At 43.9% G+C, this 14864-nt stretch overlaps 1 protein-coding gene across 1 annotated transcript in view; it reads right to left on the bottom strand.

Annotated features, from left to right (window-relative positions):
* Positions 1–14864, bottom strand: part of nfixb (nuclear factor I/Xb) — a 126791-nt gene that overhangs the window by 28299 nt on the left and 83628 nt on the right. Inside the window, 2 exon segments of the mRNA XM_069149830.1 lie at positions 387–461; positions 3614–3679. Of these exon segments, the coding sequence (XP_069005931.1) occupies positions 387–461; positions 3614–3679 (141 nt within the window).

Below are 14864 nucleotides of genomic sequence, written 5' to 3'. Positions count from 1 at the left end.
AAGCTCAACGCTGTACTGTGCCCAAATGGACAGTTGCAGAGCTGGCAGCCTGTCTTCTTTAATTGTTCTTTTTCTTTTTGTTAAAAAAAAAAAAAAAAAAAAATCCCACAAAAAGGCTGGAGCATCATCAGGAGCAATTTAGTGTCCCGTGTGCACACTGGGTGTTCATTAGTTATTGTTTATTTGTTATCTCCTGACACCATACTGCTCCTGATGATGGTTTCAAAGTAAAATCAAAAGTCATCAATTCTCCAAAAAAAGGTGCAGATCAAGGATGCTGCTGTATGAAACTCTGCTACTAATGAGTTATAATAAAGTAACTGTATGAAGGGTTCAAGGAATGACAGTAACGGTGATTGACATTAGAAATTGCAGCCGTGACTCACTCTGCGACACGCGGACCAACTCGGCTACGTTCCACACCCCTGAAGTCACAAAGCAGTCCTGGAAACTCAAGTGGCCTGAAGAAAAGACAGAGAGAGAGGAGCGTGTGAGAGCAGACGGCAGGATACATGTACCGAATATTCCTATACAGTAATTACACAAACATACAAGAAGACACACTCAGTAGACACACTGCAGGGTCTGAAAAACACGTGTCGAGAGGTTTGACACGCTGCTGGTGTCATCCATGTGTTTTCTATAAGATAAAACAGGCCTTTGGTGTGGACATGTTGATTTTTTTTTTTTTTTTTTACTGTTGACAGACCAACATACACAACCAATCAGGCCCAACGAGTGAGTATAATCTATACATAGACAGCTATATCATGTATGATGCACTGTGTATTGTATATACATATATCAAAGTACATATAGGGTATAATGATGCATAATAACAGATATTCAAGAAGTGATGCATACACACATCCTTGTACTTACATCCTTTGAGTCCATTCATACTATCTAACTTTAAAAATGGCTATAATCATGTTTTAAAGTATGAGTGGATCTTGTGATTACTTGTATGAGAGAGGTTTGTTGTGATAATCTATGCAGCTACTCACTTGACTAAGAAGCTACTTTTAGCTTGTTGTTTTGGTTACCAACGCTGTATCTTTACTGTTTTGATCCACTCTCTCAGCACTCATCAGTGTTGTTCACAGCAAATATCTTCGGCACAAAAGTTCTAAAAACCCACTGTATGATACCTGTCCAGAACAAGCAGTAACAAACTGTGAGGTCACCCATTGGTTTGTGAACTACTGTTCTGAAGCCTTGAGTTCGGTATTTTGGCCACTGACATCTTGCTATTTTGGAGCCAGAGTTAAACATATTTGTACAAGCTGGGAAGGAGCGAGCTGTGGATCTGACTCAATCTTCAAGGATACAACGCCTGCCCACCTATAGTGGAAACCTGACGGCACCACAGGCCTGTCAATCAAACAGACATGCCCCCAAACACCACTTTTTGAGACCTAGTATCTATTCAACGATGGAATTATTTTCAGATGGACGGCCACAGTCACTTTAGCGAATGACACAATAATGACTCGTGGCTTCATGAGAGAAGTTCAATGGAAGTTTATGGAGCCAAAACCTTTTTGGAGTCAACTACTAGTGGTCCCTGGTGGTACTGCACACTTCCTAACGAGCCTCACTTTTCAGACCTGTATACAGTATATGCCAACCCAGAACCAGAACCAAGCAGGGGCAGTTTAAGTGAGTCAACATAGTTTAGCATTTAGCCGCCAACAAGACACATATTTCCCCAGAAGTTCAGGGAAATCATAAACAGAGCTAAAAGGAAATGCAATATTGAAAGAACACAGGTGCCCATGTATGTTACGCCAAATGACTGATAATGTTTCTCTGTATCAATATGATTTGTGAACAGGCAGCTGTTTATTAATGACGTGCACCTTGTTTCCACTGCCCCTAAGAAGCTAAAAAATTTGCAAATGCAGGTCAAATTTTAAAACCATGTGCTAACTCCAAACTCGTTGAGTTCTTAAATTAAAAGAGAAAAAAGGAGCAATATCAAAATGTCCCCAAACAAATGACCATCCTCTGACAGTCTTAAAGGCTCTCAAATTCTGATCCTCGCAAGGGTGCAGGTTCAAGTAGATTAAAGGGAACCCACTCATTTTTCAGGATTTTTATTTTTATTCGGGGACTCCAGCAGAGTAGCTTTCAATGATTTACAGTTAAAACAAAAATCCTTATTTATCTTAATAGTGGTCCTTTATGCAGGCCCTCAAAGCATCCTCCGCCTGAAACAAGTCGTTTTAGCTCCCGTCTCTTTAAAGCTCCCCTGAAAGCTCACTTTCTTTGGATTGGCCACCTTCCAGGAAGCCTGCTGAGCAGCAGCACCCAGTGCTGGTGACCTCCGCCTCGTCCACTGGGTAGTGTGGAGGTACTGAAACGAAACGGTAAACCTACTAACATAATTTCTCATTCTTGATCGGATATGCCAACTTCTAAAATTCATCCGTACGTATTCGAGCCAGCATTCGATCCGGGAAAAGAGGGTGAGCAGCCCGAAAATCTGCAACAACGAAGATTAGCCTACAGCATGACGTCTGCGGTAAATATTATTCTCATTACCAGCTTATTGTGTGACATAACAGTGGATTTAGTCTTTCAGTCATAAACTATATATACATTTTGTTTGTATAAATACCGATGTTAATAGGTTTACGTCTGGGATATACACTTAACATGGCTATTAAAATGTATTTCTGCTGTCACCACACAACTGTAAGTACTAGTGTCTCCTCGGACTATCGGTCTGCAGATGACCATATAAAGAAATCCGTGATGAGCCGACGTCAACTCTCTGTGAACAAAGTGTTCAAGCAGTGTCAAGCCAGAACTACTTTTAAATATGTTTACCTCATTGTTTGAAACTTTGCTCACGTTTGACATGAACATGCATATGTACACCATTCTGAAGTTTTCTCAGCCTCTCCAAGGAAAGTTTGTGTATGACACTCTATAATGTCCATATCTGTAACATCCAGGCCTGTTCAGTGTGTTTATAAAAGATGTCTCTAGGGTTGAGTGAATTTTAAATCCACACCCTTCCTCCAAACCTCCTCTTCCATTTCATCCTCCTCTCCAACTGTCCATCACTCCTCTCTTCATTCCATCACCTCTTATTTTCTTTTCAACCCCCCCCCCCCCCCCACCACCACCACACACACACACACACACACACACACACACACACACACACACACACACACACACACACTTTTTTTTTTTTCCTCCCATTCTCCATCTCTCCCTCCTTCCCTCCATCCCTGCCCGGGGTTAACCACAGCGGGGACAGCGCATGAGGTCAGTGCTCGGCTACGGCAGCGGCCATGTGGTTCCCATCTTCCAATAACGTCAGTGTGATTTATGAGTGGCCCGCCACAATTCCAGCTCAGCCCCCACGCTGCAGTACCATCAGCTCTCCTTACCATAATAAACTTAGATCCAACTCTGCCGGGACACTCACACACAGAGAGGCCTGTATGGAGGGGTGGTGTGCATACATGTGCATGCGTTTTAGGGTCAGTATAGCTGTGATTGCATAGGCACAGGTATGTCAAACAGTTTTAGGCATGTGTGCGTGTGTGTACACATAATTAGTAATAATAAGTACAGTGCACACTTGTAAACGTACCATTTGGTGGGGGCTTGACGTCTGTGTCTCCTTGCTGGTTTGAGTTGTCTGATTGTCCTGATTGTTCTGAAAGAGATCAAAAAAAAAAAAGAGAGCGTGGTGAGTCAGGTGGACAGATGTCTGGCCACTACCCAAGGTGAGGGGGCAGGTTAGCATCAGAGGGAACTCTTCAGACACTTGGCGGGACATGGCGCCTTCTTAATTTTTTCCATGAAGGGGAGACAGACGTGGGACTGAGATTAAAGATGCAAAGGTGCATATTTCCACCCTCAGTTGAAAGTCATAAAAACGGCCAAAATAAAAGGTCAATATCCTTCTGGAATCTGTCACAGTGGGAAAATCACTTTCACGGTTTTGCACACTTTTTTAACTTTACAGGACTCCCACACATTGGAATATGCACACACTCTATCTTTGTTTGGGCCTCAGCGTAGGTTGTGCAAAGCGCTTGAAATCCTACACGAAAGGAAATTGTTTTGTAAAATGTAAATTTTGTTTAAATAGAACTTCTAGTGTGCGTTTATTTTAACAATGCCACTTCTTGGTTTATATTCATTTATTTTAGGGACTCCTGCTAAAACGCGCGCGCGCGCACACACACACAATATCAGAAAAGGCCTTTGATCGTATAAATTGGCTGAACTAGTTCCAAGAAACCTCAGCTTTCCTGCTGCTGACTTGTAAGTTGAGGCGTAATTGTAAGATGTGCATTTTGTCATCTATTAGAATGCTTTTCTGCTGTGTGTTTAACTCAACAAAAACACTTTTCTCACTTTGTGTACATTTCTTTCTTGGGACTCCCACATACTCAATTGTACACTCACTATTTTAGTTAAGATGTTGAACAGGGTAGGTTAGGATGAAGTGTTAGAGGTCCTAAGAAACATGAATAACACATATTTTGAAGTTTGGGGCACGTTTACCTTCAGTAAACCGAGAAAGTGTCTTTCCTGGACCCTAACACACATTTTACGAAAGGCTCCTGGCAGTGTGAGGTAGTTAAAGTTCTAGAAGTCCAAAGAAACTCCAGCTTTCCCACTGCATTGTTGGGTTCTCTGCATTGCACATCCTGCATGTGTTTACCTTTACATCTACAGAGGCAGGCTGGCAGGCAGAAAGCTGCCTGCATCAGCTAGTTTTGTTTGGCCCACCAGCTGCCATTCTTCTTCAGATGCGTAATGCAGCCTTGTGGAGTTTTTATGGTTGTATCATATATACCATTCAGGCCAATTACCCCGCAGTCCTTAAGCTTTAAGGGCGCCTTGGGCCAAGTCTCCATGGCCAGAATCTGGCCCCGCTGCAGCCGCTACTAGGCCCCCCAAATCTCAACATCTTCTAAAACCAAATCAGCGTCCTAATCTTGGGTGGCAGTAGTGCACCATGTGCCAACAAACTGCTGCACTATTCACCCTGTCTGTCTGCTGCCAAAACCCAGTAAACAAAAAGAGACACAAAACCACCTCATCACTGTGGGCTGAAAAGAACAGGAAAAACACAAGGCCAGAGTGTCTGTTTTCTCGTAACACTCGTCCCTCATTCTGCAGGAGGAAGAGTCCATCTTCAGGTCTTCCTCCTTCAATTCCTCTCACTCATTCTCTGTCTGATTCTCTTTCTCTCTTGCACTGTCGCTCTGTGGAATCCTGGCAGCCATCTTAGCGCTTGGCAGCCATCTTAGCTTTGGCGGTACCCGTGCATTCCTGCTAGCTGACGGCACACCCACACACACACAGACACACATGCTTGCAAAGCACACTCTCTCTCACACACAGCCCCAGTGGTCTTAAAGATAAAAAGACCTACAGAGGATATGCAATGCAAATGGAGTGAGGATAAAACCGCCGGGACGCTTGTCTGCAACCCTGTGAGCGTCGTGTTTCCTGCACTAACAGCCTGTTACGGAGGGTGCATGAGTTTAATGAAAATGACAGCCGATCACAAGCGTTAGACACACTCGGAAAGTATCAGGAAGTGCGGAAACAACAGCATAAAGAAATCATTTAAGGCAAATACTGCAATGTTGTTAGATGAACCAGGAATAAATGGCGCCCGGGGCCTTTCTTATCGCAGCAGCGCTCACCCCGACAAACCCGATTGTGTGTTTCACTACAAGCTGAAACCGTTAAAACCTTTTAAAACTGTATGCCTCCTGAAAAATCTCTCTTACACTATGTGACAGCTTCCAAGCCAAAATTCAGTGCCTAGTTGTCATGACAACAGGGACGGCACAGCACAGTTAAAGTCCCTAATGATGAGTGGTTGTTGAAGCCTGTGTGTGCATATGTGTCGCTGTTTGGCCTGGCACTTAGTTCGAATGAAGATAATAATATAGCTTACTGGCATGGGCTCAATGTGTTGTTTTGTTTAAGCATCTCTTGGCACCAAACAGACTGGTGGCCGCTGTGCTACACTGTCACAAGGCTGACTTTTGTACTATATCAGTCCCTCCAAATTTCAAGGTGTTAAATCCACTCCTGTTACATTATCGAGCGAACGTTTCAATTCGGCTTCGAGAACTTTGCAGTTTTTCTAGGCAAAATTATCTTTTGTTGTGTTGGGAAGGCAGTGTTGATCATGAATATTGATAATTTTCCATTTAAGTCAAAGGATCATCTACAACACAAAGGTCCAGTTGAAAACACTGGTTCCCAACGAGTGACCAGCAGAGCCCCGACTCTTGAAATTAAGTCACCTCTTTTCTTTTGATCAAGGTATTGAGCAAATCAACCAAAGCGCTACTGTCAGATTATTTTATTTAAAGCGACATTAGAGCAGTAAAGAAGTTCAGGTACTCAATATGTAACCAAAAAGCAAACGATTTAAAAAAAAAAAAAAAAAGCAGAAAAAGGTCAGATTTTAAGACATTTTTTTTGTCTTCCTTGGACCTTTAACCGTCTTAGATTTGTGTTCTTGTTTGGGATTACTCTAAAGGGTCCCAACTCCCGGCCCCCATGTTAATAGTCACAGCTCGACAACATGAATGTGTACTGTTGATTGTATTGTGCCACCTAAAGGCTCACAGTTTATTCTAACAATGATGATATTCACCTTAAAACAGGCGTATGTTCACTCTACTAAAAAGAGATTTCTTTGGAGAACTTGGGGGCATCTATGACCTCGGACACAAAAATCTGCAGGCAGTCTTACTTTACAAGTAAGACACTCTTAATAGAACATTGTCAGAAAGACACTTTCAGATTTTGAAAAACCATTAGTAAAAAGTAAAGATTTCCTTAAAAAAATTAAACAGTTAATGTAAAGATATTTCTCCCTTTTGGTCATTTTTCAAATGAAATCAGTATTACACCTGTTTTTTTGACCGAGGATACTCAGATTTTTGCGATTTTTCTGAATACGTGATTTTATTTTTGTCAGTTAAAAACAAACTTATAACGACGGTATGAAACATCTTTGTTTACTAAAGTAATATAAAACATGAATCAAAGAAAGCAATGTTCTCAGTTTCAGACTTTTCTTTAAGTGTTGTGCTTCACTTTTCATTGTATTTGCATATATCTAGACAATGCATCTCTGTATCAGGAAACAACAACTGCTCCTGTCCTTTTATGTTATTCTAATCTATTCATCTATTTTGTATTTCATTGATTTTCACAAATGTCTTTCAAAGGCTCTGCTTTTTGCCACAATCTCTTCAGTGTCTGTCTGCTGACACCGATCCCCTGCATGCATGTGTTTATATGTTGTATGTGACTTCACTCCTACATGCCAATGTGTGCATGAGAGGTTTTCTATGTATGTAATCCTTGGCATGTTCACAGGCAGTCATGTAAATATATATTGTGTGTGTGTACAATAGGTGCCCAAAGGTGCTTGTATAGGAGTTATTGTGAGCGGAGGGGGGGGGGGGGGGGGCGTGATGCATCCAAATAACGAAGGTGCTCTACGCTAATGGAGGACAATAGACAAGCAGTGTATTAGATTATTATACAGTATATGCTCTATAGACCACCTGCAGGGACAAATCCCTGCCAGCAGTCCTCTCATCCCCACAGCTCCCTTTGTGCACACCCACATCTATAACACACACAACACTGACTAAAGCGCATGTAACCACAATTATTAAGGTGTTGGTTCAAATGCTTGCACGTGCACACACCAAACACGGATACACATGCCTCCAAAGCACAAACATATACACACACACACACACACACACACACACACACACACACACACACACACACACACACACAACGTTCAAACAGAGATGAATCACCCTTATCTCCTGCGCACAGTCGCCCCAAGGCCCCCTGCACACGCCCCGCCAGAGATAATACAGCGCGCGCACACACACACAGGAAATCAAATACATCATTCTATCGCTCTAATCACACACACACACACACACACACACACACACACACACACACACACACACACACACACACACACACACACACACACACACGCACTCACAATGAGTTAATTTTGTTGCCTGGTCAATATACTGTACAGTCACTGCTGATATACTTCAGGAGTGTGTACACAAAAGTTAACACTGGCTATACATTTATCACACTGCAGATGCAGACAGAGGCTAATAACTCACACCAGGGCTAATGTACACACACTCAAAATCACACTTACACATTCAGTCCATTCATCATACACACAAAAACAGCCTAATGCCACACACACACACACACACACACACACACACACACACACACACACACACAATTACACAGGCGCAGATCATTTAAGAGACACTTGAATATAAAATCACATACACATGCTCGCTCACTCAGTACACAGGCAGCTATTGCCAGTGCTAATGGACTCATTTACCGTGCACAAATTCATATACGAGTGCACACTGCACACTTTTTGCTAATTTACCAAACAGCTTAGAGTGTTTGTTTGTGCATCGCAAGCACACATGAGCAAACAGGCCCTCTGTAATCTAATGTGCACTAAGTGAAGGGGATTTCGCCGACTGATGACAGGCTATAAAATCACCATCAACCAGTCCAGCACTGGAGATAAAATATAACAGCATTGGCTGCTAAACTAGACAGCGGGTGGAAGTATATTTTCATAAGTCAGTTATTCTAATATTCAGTATTGTCATTTCATCTGCAGATACAAAATCTGATGCAGGTTTATGGCAGCCTCTTCCTGCTGGGCTTTGTATCTGTCTGCACTTTAATACCTGATGAAGCAGTACATTTCACTGGGAATGTAATAATTACAAATAACTATAAATAAAAAGAAACACAAATAGAACAATTTCTAAATTATCCCAAGCATCTTTTTGAAGAATGAAAGTTTTTATATTTGACAACATACACGCTGATACCAATATATCTGTGATAGTCCAATAATGGATGGAATTGGTAAATTGGTCGGTCTCTAGTCCTGATGTCCTAAATATCTCGGAGTTACACTTGTGACTCTGCATCACAGTGTGTTTGTGTGTATGTGTAATGACAGGTGAATGATTGAGTGAAGATTTAAACAAACTGGTACTGTACTGTGTAAATTATGATTTAAACTGGGCTTTTCGTAAATGTCACCATTGTTTCAGTAATAATGACATATGAAATGCATGGAGCTGCACAGATTTGATTGTCAGTATAGCTGCAGCCTCCAGCCGTGACCCCTCGTGCTCCGTCTCCACCCTCTGCATGTGCGCCGTGTCATTTAAGGATAGCTCCGCAGACAGGGTTCACCTCGCAGTCAAATGATAGGGGCCTCTTCCTCCGACTACTCCAGCGCTCTGTGGACAAATCTACCACTGTTCTCTCCCTCCTTCATGTCTGTCTCGCCTCTCTCTCTCTCCTACTGTAACACCCTGCTCCTCTTTTTCTTGGATGTTTCTCTCTCTTCTGTCTATATGAGTAGCTGCATTTTAGGCCTGCGATTCCAAACCCTGTCATTCCTGATGGAGTGTGTGGGTACCGGTGACAGCTCTGGTCTCTGGCTCGGGGTTAATGTGGGAATGAGGCTGCGGCGCTGCGTTCGTACATGTCTGCCCAAATGTGACAGAGGGCAACCCTGACTGAACTGCAGGGCACATTATGGAGAAGTATACAAAGCAATAACAAATATAAAGTAGATTACATGCTGTGTATTTCATGCTGATGGAAGATGGATATAAAACAGAGAGCATGAGGCGAACTGCACTGACTGACATGTACATATATACAAGGGTGCGCTTGAGTTTAAGTGTGTATGGCTGCGTAGTCTCACCCCCTCTCTCCACCCGCGACCCCCCCATCCATCAGCCTCTGGATAAAGAAACCGAACAGCCTCCCCAATTGGGTTTCGCTTAAGAGGTTTATCGGTATGTTGCTAAACATTCTGACCTTTTTTTTTAATCTTTAATGCGCTTAAAATGTTCCAAACCCTCCTAATCCCCACGGCTATCCCACACAGATGTTCGCTCGGCTCTTTTATTGGACTTCAGTTCAACCTCTTCTTTTTTTTTTCTTCCCTTCTTCTCCTCCTCCACCACCTCCTTCATCCTCTCCTCGTCCCGCTCTCCTCCTTCTCCTCCACTCCCCCTCCCTCCATTTTCATTCTCCAATTCCAGTTTTTCTGAAAATTACTCATTGCCTTCTGATCGACCCACCACCGCCAGCCGCCTTGTGTTTCAATCTTCTACAAGCAAAGCTGATTCTGAGCCTGCTGTTTAAGCCAGAGTTTCTTATTGGACACCGCTGCATTGGGAGGAGGGGGGAGGGGGGTAGCAGAAGTGATGGTGCAGTCTATCTGTCCCACGAATGACTCTTGCTCACTGTGGCTACCTTAGGGTTTTAGAAAAATGAACACTTGTGTGAAAGGATGCCACTTTCTCCAGAAGTGCCCCCGATTACTTCATGGGAACTTGTCTGATTAGATAATGTACAGTTAAGTTTAACAGGATAATAACAGGGGACAAGGAGAACATTGTGGTTACTCCTGCTGAGCTATTAGGACACACAGAACAGCCCCCTTCAGCCTCCACACACTGACTCATCCACTTTGGCCATTTTCTCATGTTCAGTGCGAAATTCTATTCATTTATCTTTTGTTTTTGCGACATTTAGAAGGAGGTTCTTACGGCGGGGATGAAGATAAAGTCTGGTCGTCACGTTTTGATTCTTTGATGAAGATGATAAACTTACAATTTGCATCTTTACGACACTGAGCTCTGCGGTTTACAGCCATATAATTGATTAATGTTCTATTCATGTATGTTTTAGGAGAATATTAACTACAACTAACTAAAAGCACAGATTAAATGGGGGGCACTTTTGTGTCCTGAATTGTGTCTGCAGGTATTTCCTTATAGCTCCATCTGTTGCTGCGCAGGTTGCAGGCACATAGATTAACAGAAAACATGATAGGGCAGACTGTATGCAGCCTGAGAGGTGAAACACAGGTCAAAAAAGGCCCAAAAGCACTCTCTTCTACTTGTTGATCTGTGTGCACTGTAACGACTGAAGGCAACTCAGATCAGTGTATCAACATTTTTATGAACTCCTCTGTTCTCACATCAGGAGTTTGCAGCAGGACGATTTCAGTCGAAAGTGTAAAAGAATAGAAAAAAAGATCCTGATTTGTTCAGTGACATTCAGCCTTATGATAAAAAAAAAAAAAAAAAAATAAAAAAAACTACCTGTATCATTGTAAAACCACCCTGTGATCTGTGACTGTAAAGATGGCCCTTTTGCTGTCAATGGCGATGCTCATTTTTGCGTTTAAATCAAGACGGTGCTCTCTCAAATGGAAAGAATAACACCAGGGGGTTTCTGTTTTAGGATGGATTTTCCTTCCAGCTATTTTTGGCGCCTTCCTGGGAAGTTTATTTGGCTTCCATATCCACACCCTACCTATTAAACCAGCGGCTTCACATCCTGGCAGTTCCTCTCGCACTGTGGCGATGTCAACAAAATAGCAGTTAGAGGCTAGTGCGTTTACAAATTCTCATCTTTTTCATACATTGAAACATCTTTCCAAGTCTATATAAATCAATCTTTGTGCCCACATTCAGTGTACAAGTGACAATGGTGCATCCTCTGTGTAGTTCAGTGAATGTCTGGCATGTAACTCCATGTGACAGCACAGCATGAGGCGATGTGATTAATTGTGAAATGTGTTTCTGTGCTGGTAGTGCTGAAGTGTGAATGTGTGGGTGTGAGACTATAAATACAACACTTGGTGGCTATGGATGTGAAATTGTGTCTTATATATGTTTATGATAGTGTATATGTGCAAAGATTTCTGGAGAGCACATGTTGAGGCACAGTTGGAGATAAGCGTGTAAACATCTGTGACTGACAGGCTGAGCAGCAAAGTGTAGGAGGGAGACACTGTTCTTTTATTACAGCACGTAAGCATGAGTGTGTAGCGTGTATAACGGTCTCCCAGAGTATTTGCATGTGTGCGCTCGCTGCAATTCTGTCTATAAGTGGGAAAGTTCAATAAATTGAGGCAGATAATTCTGCGTTAGATGCACATCTGTGTTTGTGTGTGTGTGTGCGTGTGTGTGTGCGTGTGTGTGTGTGTGTGTGTGTGTGTGTGTGTGTGTGTGTGTGTGTGTGTGTGTGTGTGTGTGTGTGTGTGTGTGTGTGTGTGAGAGAGAGAGTGTGTGCACTGCGCGGCCGCCTGGCCCGAGCCCTGTGCCAGCAAGGAGCAGGTGTGGGGAGGCAGCCCTGCATTGCCCGTTGCCCATCTGCGTGGCCGTCTGTGTGCCGCCTGCGCCCTCTCTGTGCCAACGCCACACAGAGCCGGGGAGCCAGGGGGTGAGAGGGGGGTGAGAAGGGGTGAGAGGGGCCTAAAGGGAATCAACCATGGGAGAGAGAAGAGGGCAGGGGGTAGGAGGATGGAGGGGGCTGGCTGGCTGCCCATGTATACCCCCCTCCCCCGCCCCCCCTCCTCCTCTACCCTGTTTCTTTTATCTTTTATCTGTGCCTATGCTGATGAGCTGTGATGTACAGGGAGAGATCGGCGGGGAGGGAGGAAGAGGGAGACACAGAGAGAGAAAAATCCCTTGTTCTCTGGGTAGAAGTAAGAGCAGGGCAGCAAAAATCTTCCACTGTAACGAGGTTGCTGTACAAAGCTATGACTATTATTCCCGAAGAAAAATAATGGTCTGATTTTAAAATTATCTCATTGCGCCTTTGATTTGAACCTCTCTGCCACCATATCCAAATGTTCACATTAAACCCAGAATGCATATGGGGAGGTGTCGTTCCTCCATTTGGCCAGCAGATGTCACTTGTTGGCAGTGGGGGCACAACACAGCAACACATGCTAAAGAAATCTGCCTCACACAGGGGGAAGAGAAAGCAGTGGGAAAGATTTCAGCAGGGCTGCCACGGCTTTAGCAAGAAGGGAGGGTTTGGGGGGGGGGGGGCTGGAGCCGAAAGCTCTCTGGCATATCGGGCTTTAGACAAAATTCCTACCAACAAATTAAATTTCTGCAACTCCAAAGAATGAACTACAAATTCCAGTGCAATTCCAGCAGTGTTTTTGTCCCCCCAAAAAAACTTCAACAGGAGATCACTGTATTTTTCTCCTTTCTGTGTTCCTGCACTTTGCTGAAACAAGCTTGATAATACTAACACCAAACACAGTGAAAAGACTCAATGTCCATTCAGACTTTTTACACAGGGAGGCTTGTTTAAACTGCACTGATGATGTGTGTATATTAAGTTTCATGCAAACAGAACGGTGGATCAAATGTGCTGAAGTTCCCAACTCTGAATGAAAGACATGAGCCTTCCTGCTGCACTCCACTCTTCCCCATGTTGTGATATACATGCATGTGTGTGTTTCTGTGTGTATGTTTGTGAGTGTGGCCCGGGTCTGGGCACAAATGGGAATGGAGATCATGTGATGCCAGTCTTTGCCAGGGAATGGGGGTGAGAGATGGAGAAGGAGGGGGGGGGAGGGGGGGGTTATAGGGAGAAAAGGCAAAAATAAAGGGGAGGCAGAGGAGAGGAGTGGGGGACAACAATGAAGACAAAAAAAAGAAGTGAATGAAAGAGAGGAAGAAAGGGAGAGGGGGGGGGGTAAGGAGAAGGAAAGAGTGATAGACTGAGGAAAAGGGGGAGAGAGAGAAAGCCGAGGGGAGGTGGGTGGGCGGGACTTTAGGGGGGGATTGTGAGAGCTGTGGGAACGTTTTGCCTCGCCAAGAAAGACGTGAGCAGAGAGAATAAAAGAAGGAATGAGAAAAGAAAGAAAGAGAGACTTGTTGGCAGAGCTGAAGAAGGGAGTAGAGGAGGGTAGGGGGAAGCGGTGGGGGAGGGAGGGGCAGCGTACAGTGGGCACCAGCCAGGGAGCAGACACGATCAAAACCAGCACTACAGGGGATACGAGGAAAAGCAAACACACAGCACACCGCAGCCACCACGAGGCAGTGCCATCAGTTTGCCAAAAGCCAAACATTGCCATTGCAAGCTACCCGCTCAGTATCCCCAACTAATACATTTCAAACACATCCAGGACAGCAGCCGGGTGTGCTGCGATGTGGGCCTGTACTCAACTCAGAGCTCATGATGACCTGCCAATCAAACCTTGACTGTGTGTGTGTGTGTGTGTGTGTGTGTGTGTGTGTGTGTGTGTGTGTGTGTGTGTGTGTATTGTGGGGGAGCAGAGAGCATGACCTTGTGAACTTTTGACTTGGCATTTGATCCCCACTCCCCACCCAAAGTGTCAGATCCCCTTGGGACAAATGCTCAGTAGCAAACCCACTGTGGACAAGTTCATGTATCTGAATAAAAAGCTGTAACACAGATAAGCAGGAATACCAACCTGTGAAGGACTGGCACCGGTCCCGGGCTCCCGGACCACCTGGGGTCCCCGAAAGCCCCACATTCACTATTGTGTCATTGGATTTGAGTAATTGGCAGCCAGTTGGCGCAAATTGGTTTGGGAATACGCACTCCATCACAATATTAACTGAAATAATAAGATACTTAAAGCTGCACTCATCAATATTTTCTATTAGCAGTGAATGAGATAATTCTGATCGATGTGAACGGTGGAAGACGGGCAGATAAATGTCACACGACTCTGCAGCTCTTTTAGCATCTTTTGTTGGGTTTTACAAGCCACAACTTTACTGCTCTGCTACGCTTTCACAGCTCTAATCAACTTCGTTTACAGCAGTAGCTTTAAGAGGAAAAGCTCTTAAACCCCGGCGTACCCTACCTGCCCAGCACTTAACAGAAGAAAGCCAACTTTAGCGACCACAAGCTGGTGAACATAGCGGAACATTTATCAGCTCAAGATATCTTTAGAA

Source organism: Embiotoca jacksoni, unplaced genomic scaffold (assembly GCF_022577435.1).
Source record: "Embiotoca jacksoni isolate LCO1_2020_lvr unplaced genomic scaffold, fEmbJac1.0.p SCAF_15, whole genome shotgun sequence".
Taxonomy (NCBI): domain Eukaryota; kingdom Metazoa; phylum Chordata; class Actinopteri; family Embiotocidae; genus Embiotoca; species Embiotoca jacksoni.
The sequence above is the reverse complement of the archived record's forward strand: the minus strand, read 5'-3'. Positions and strand labels throughout refer to the sequence as shown.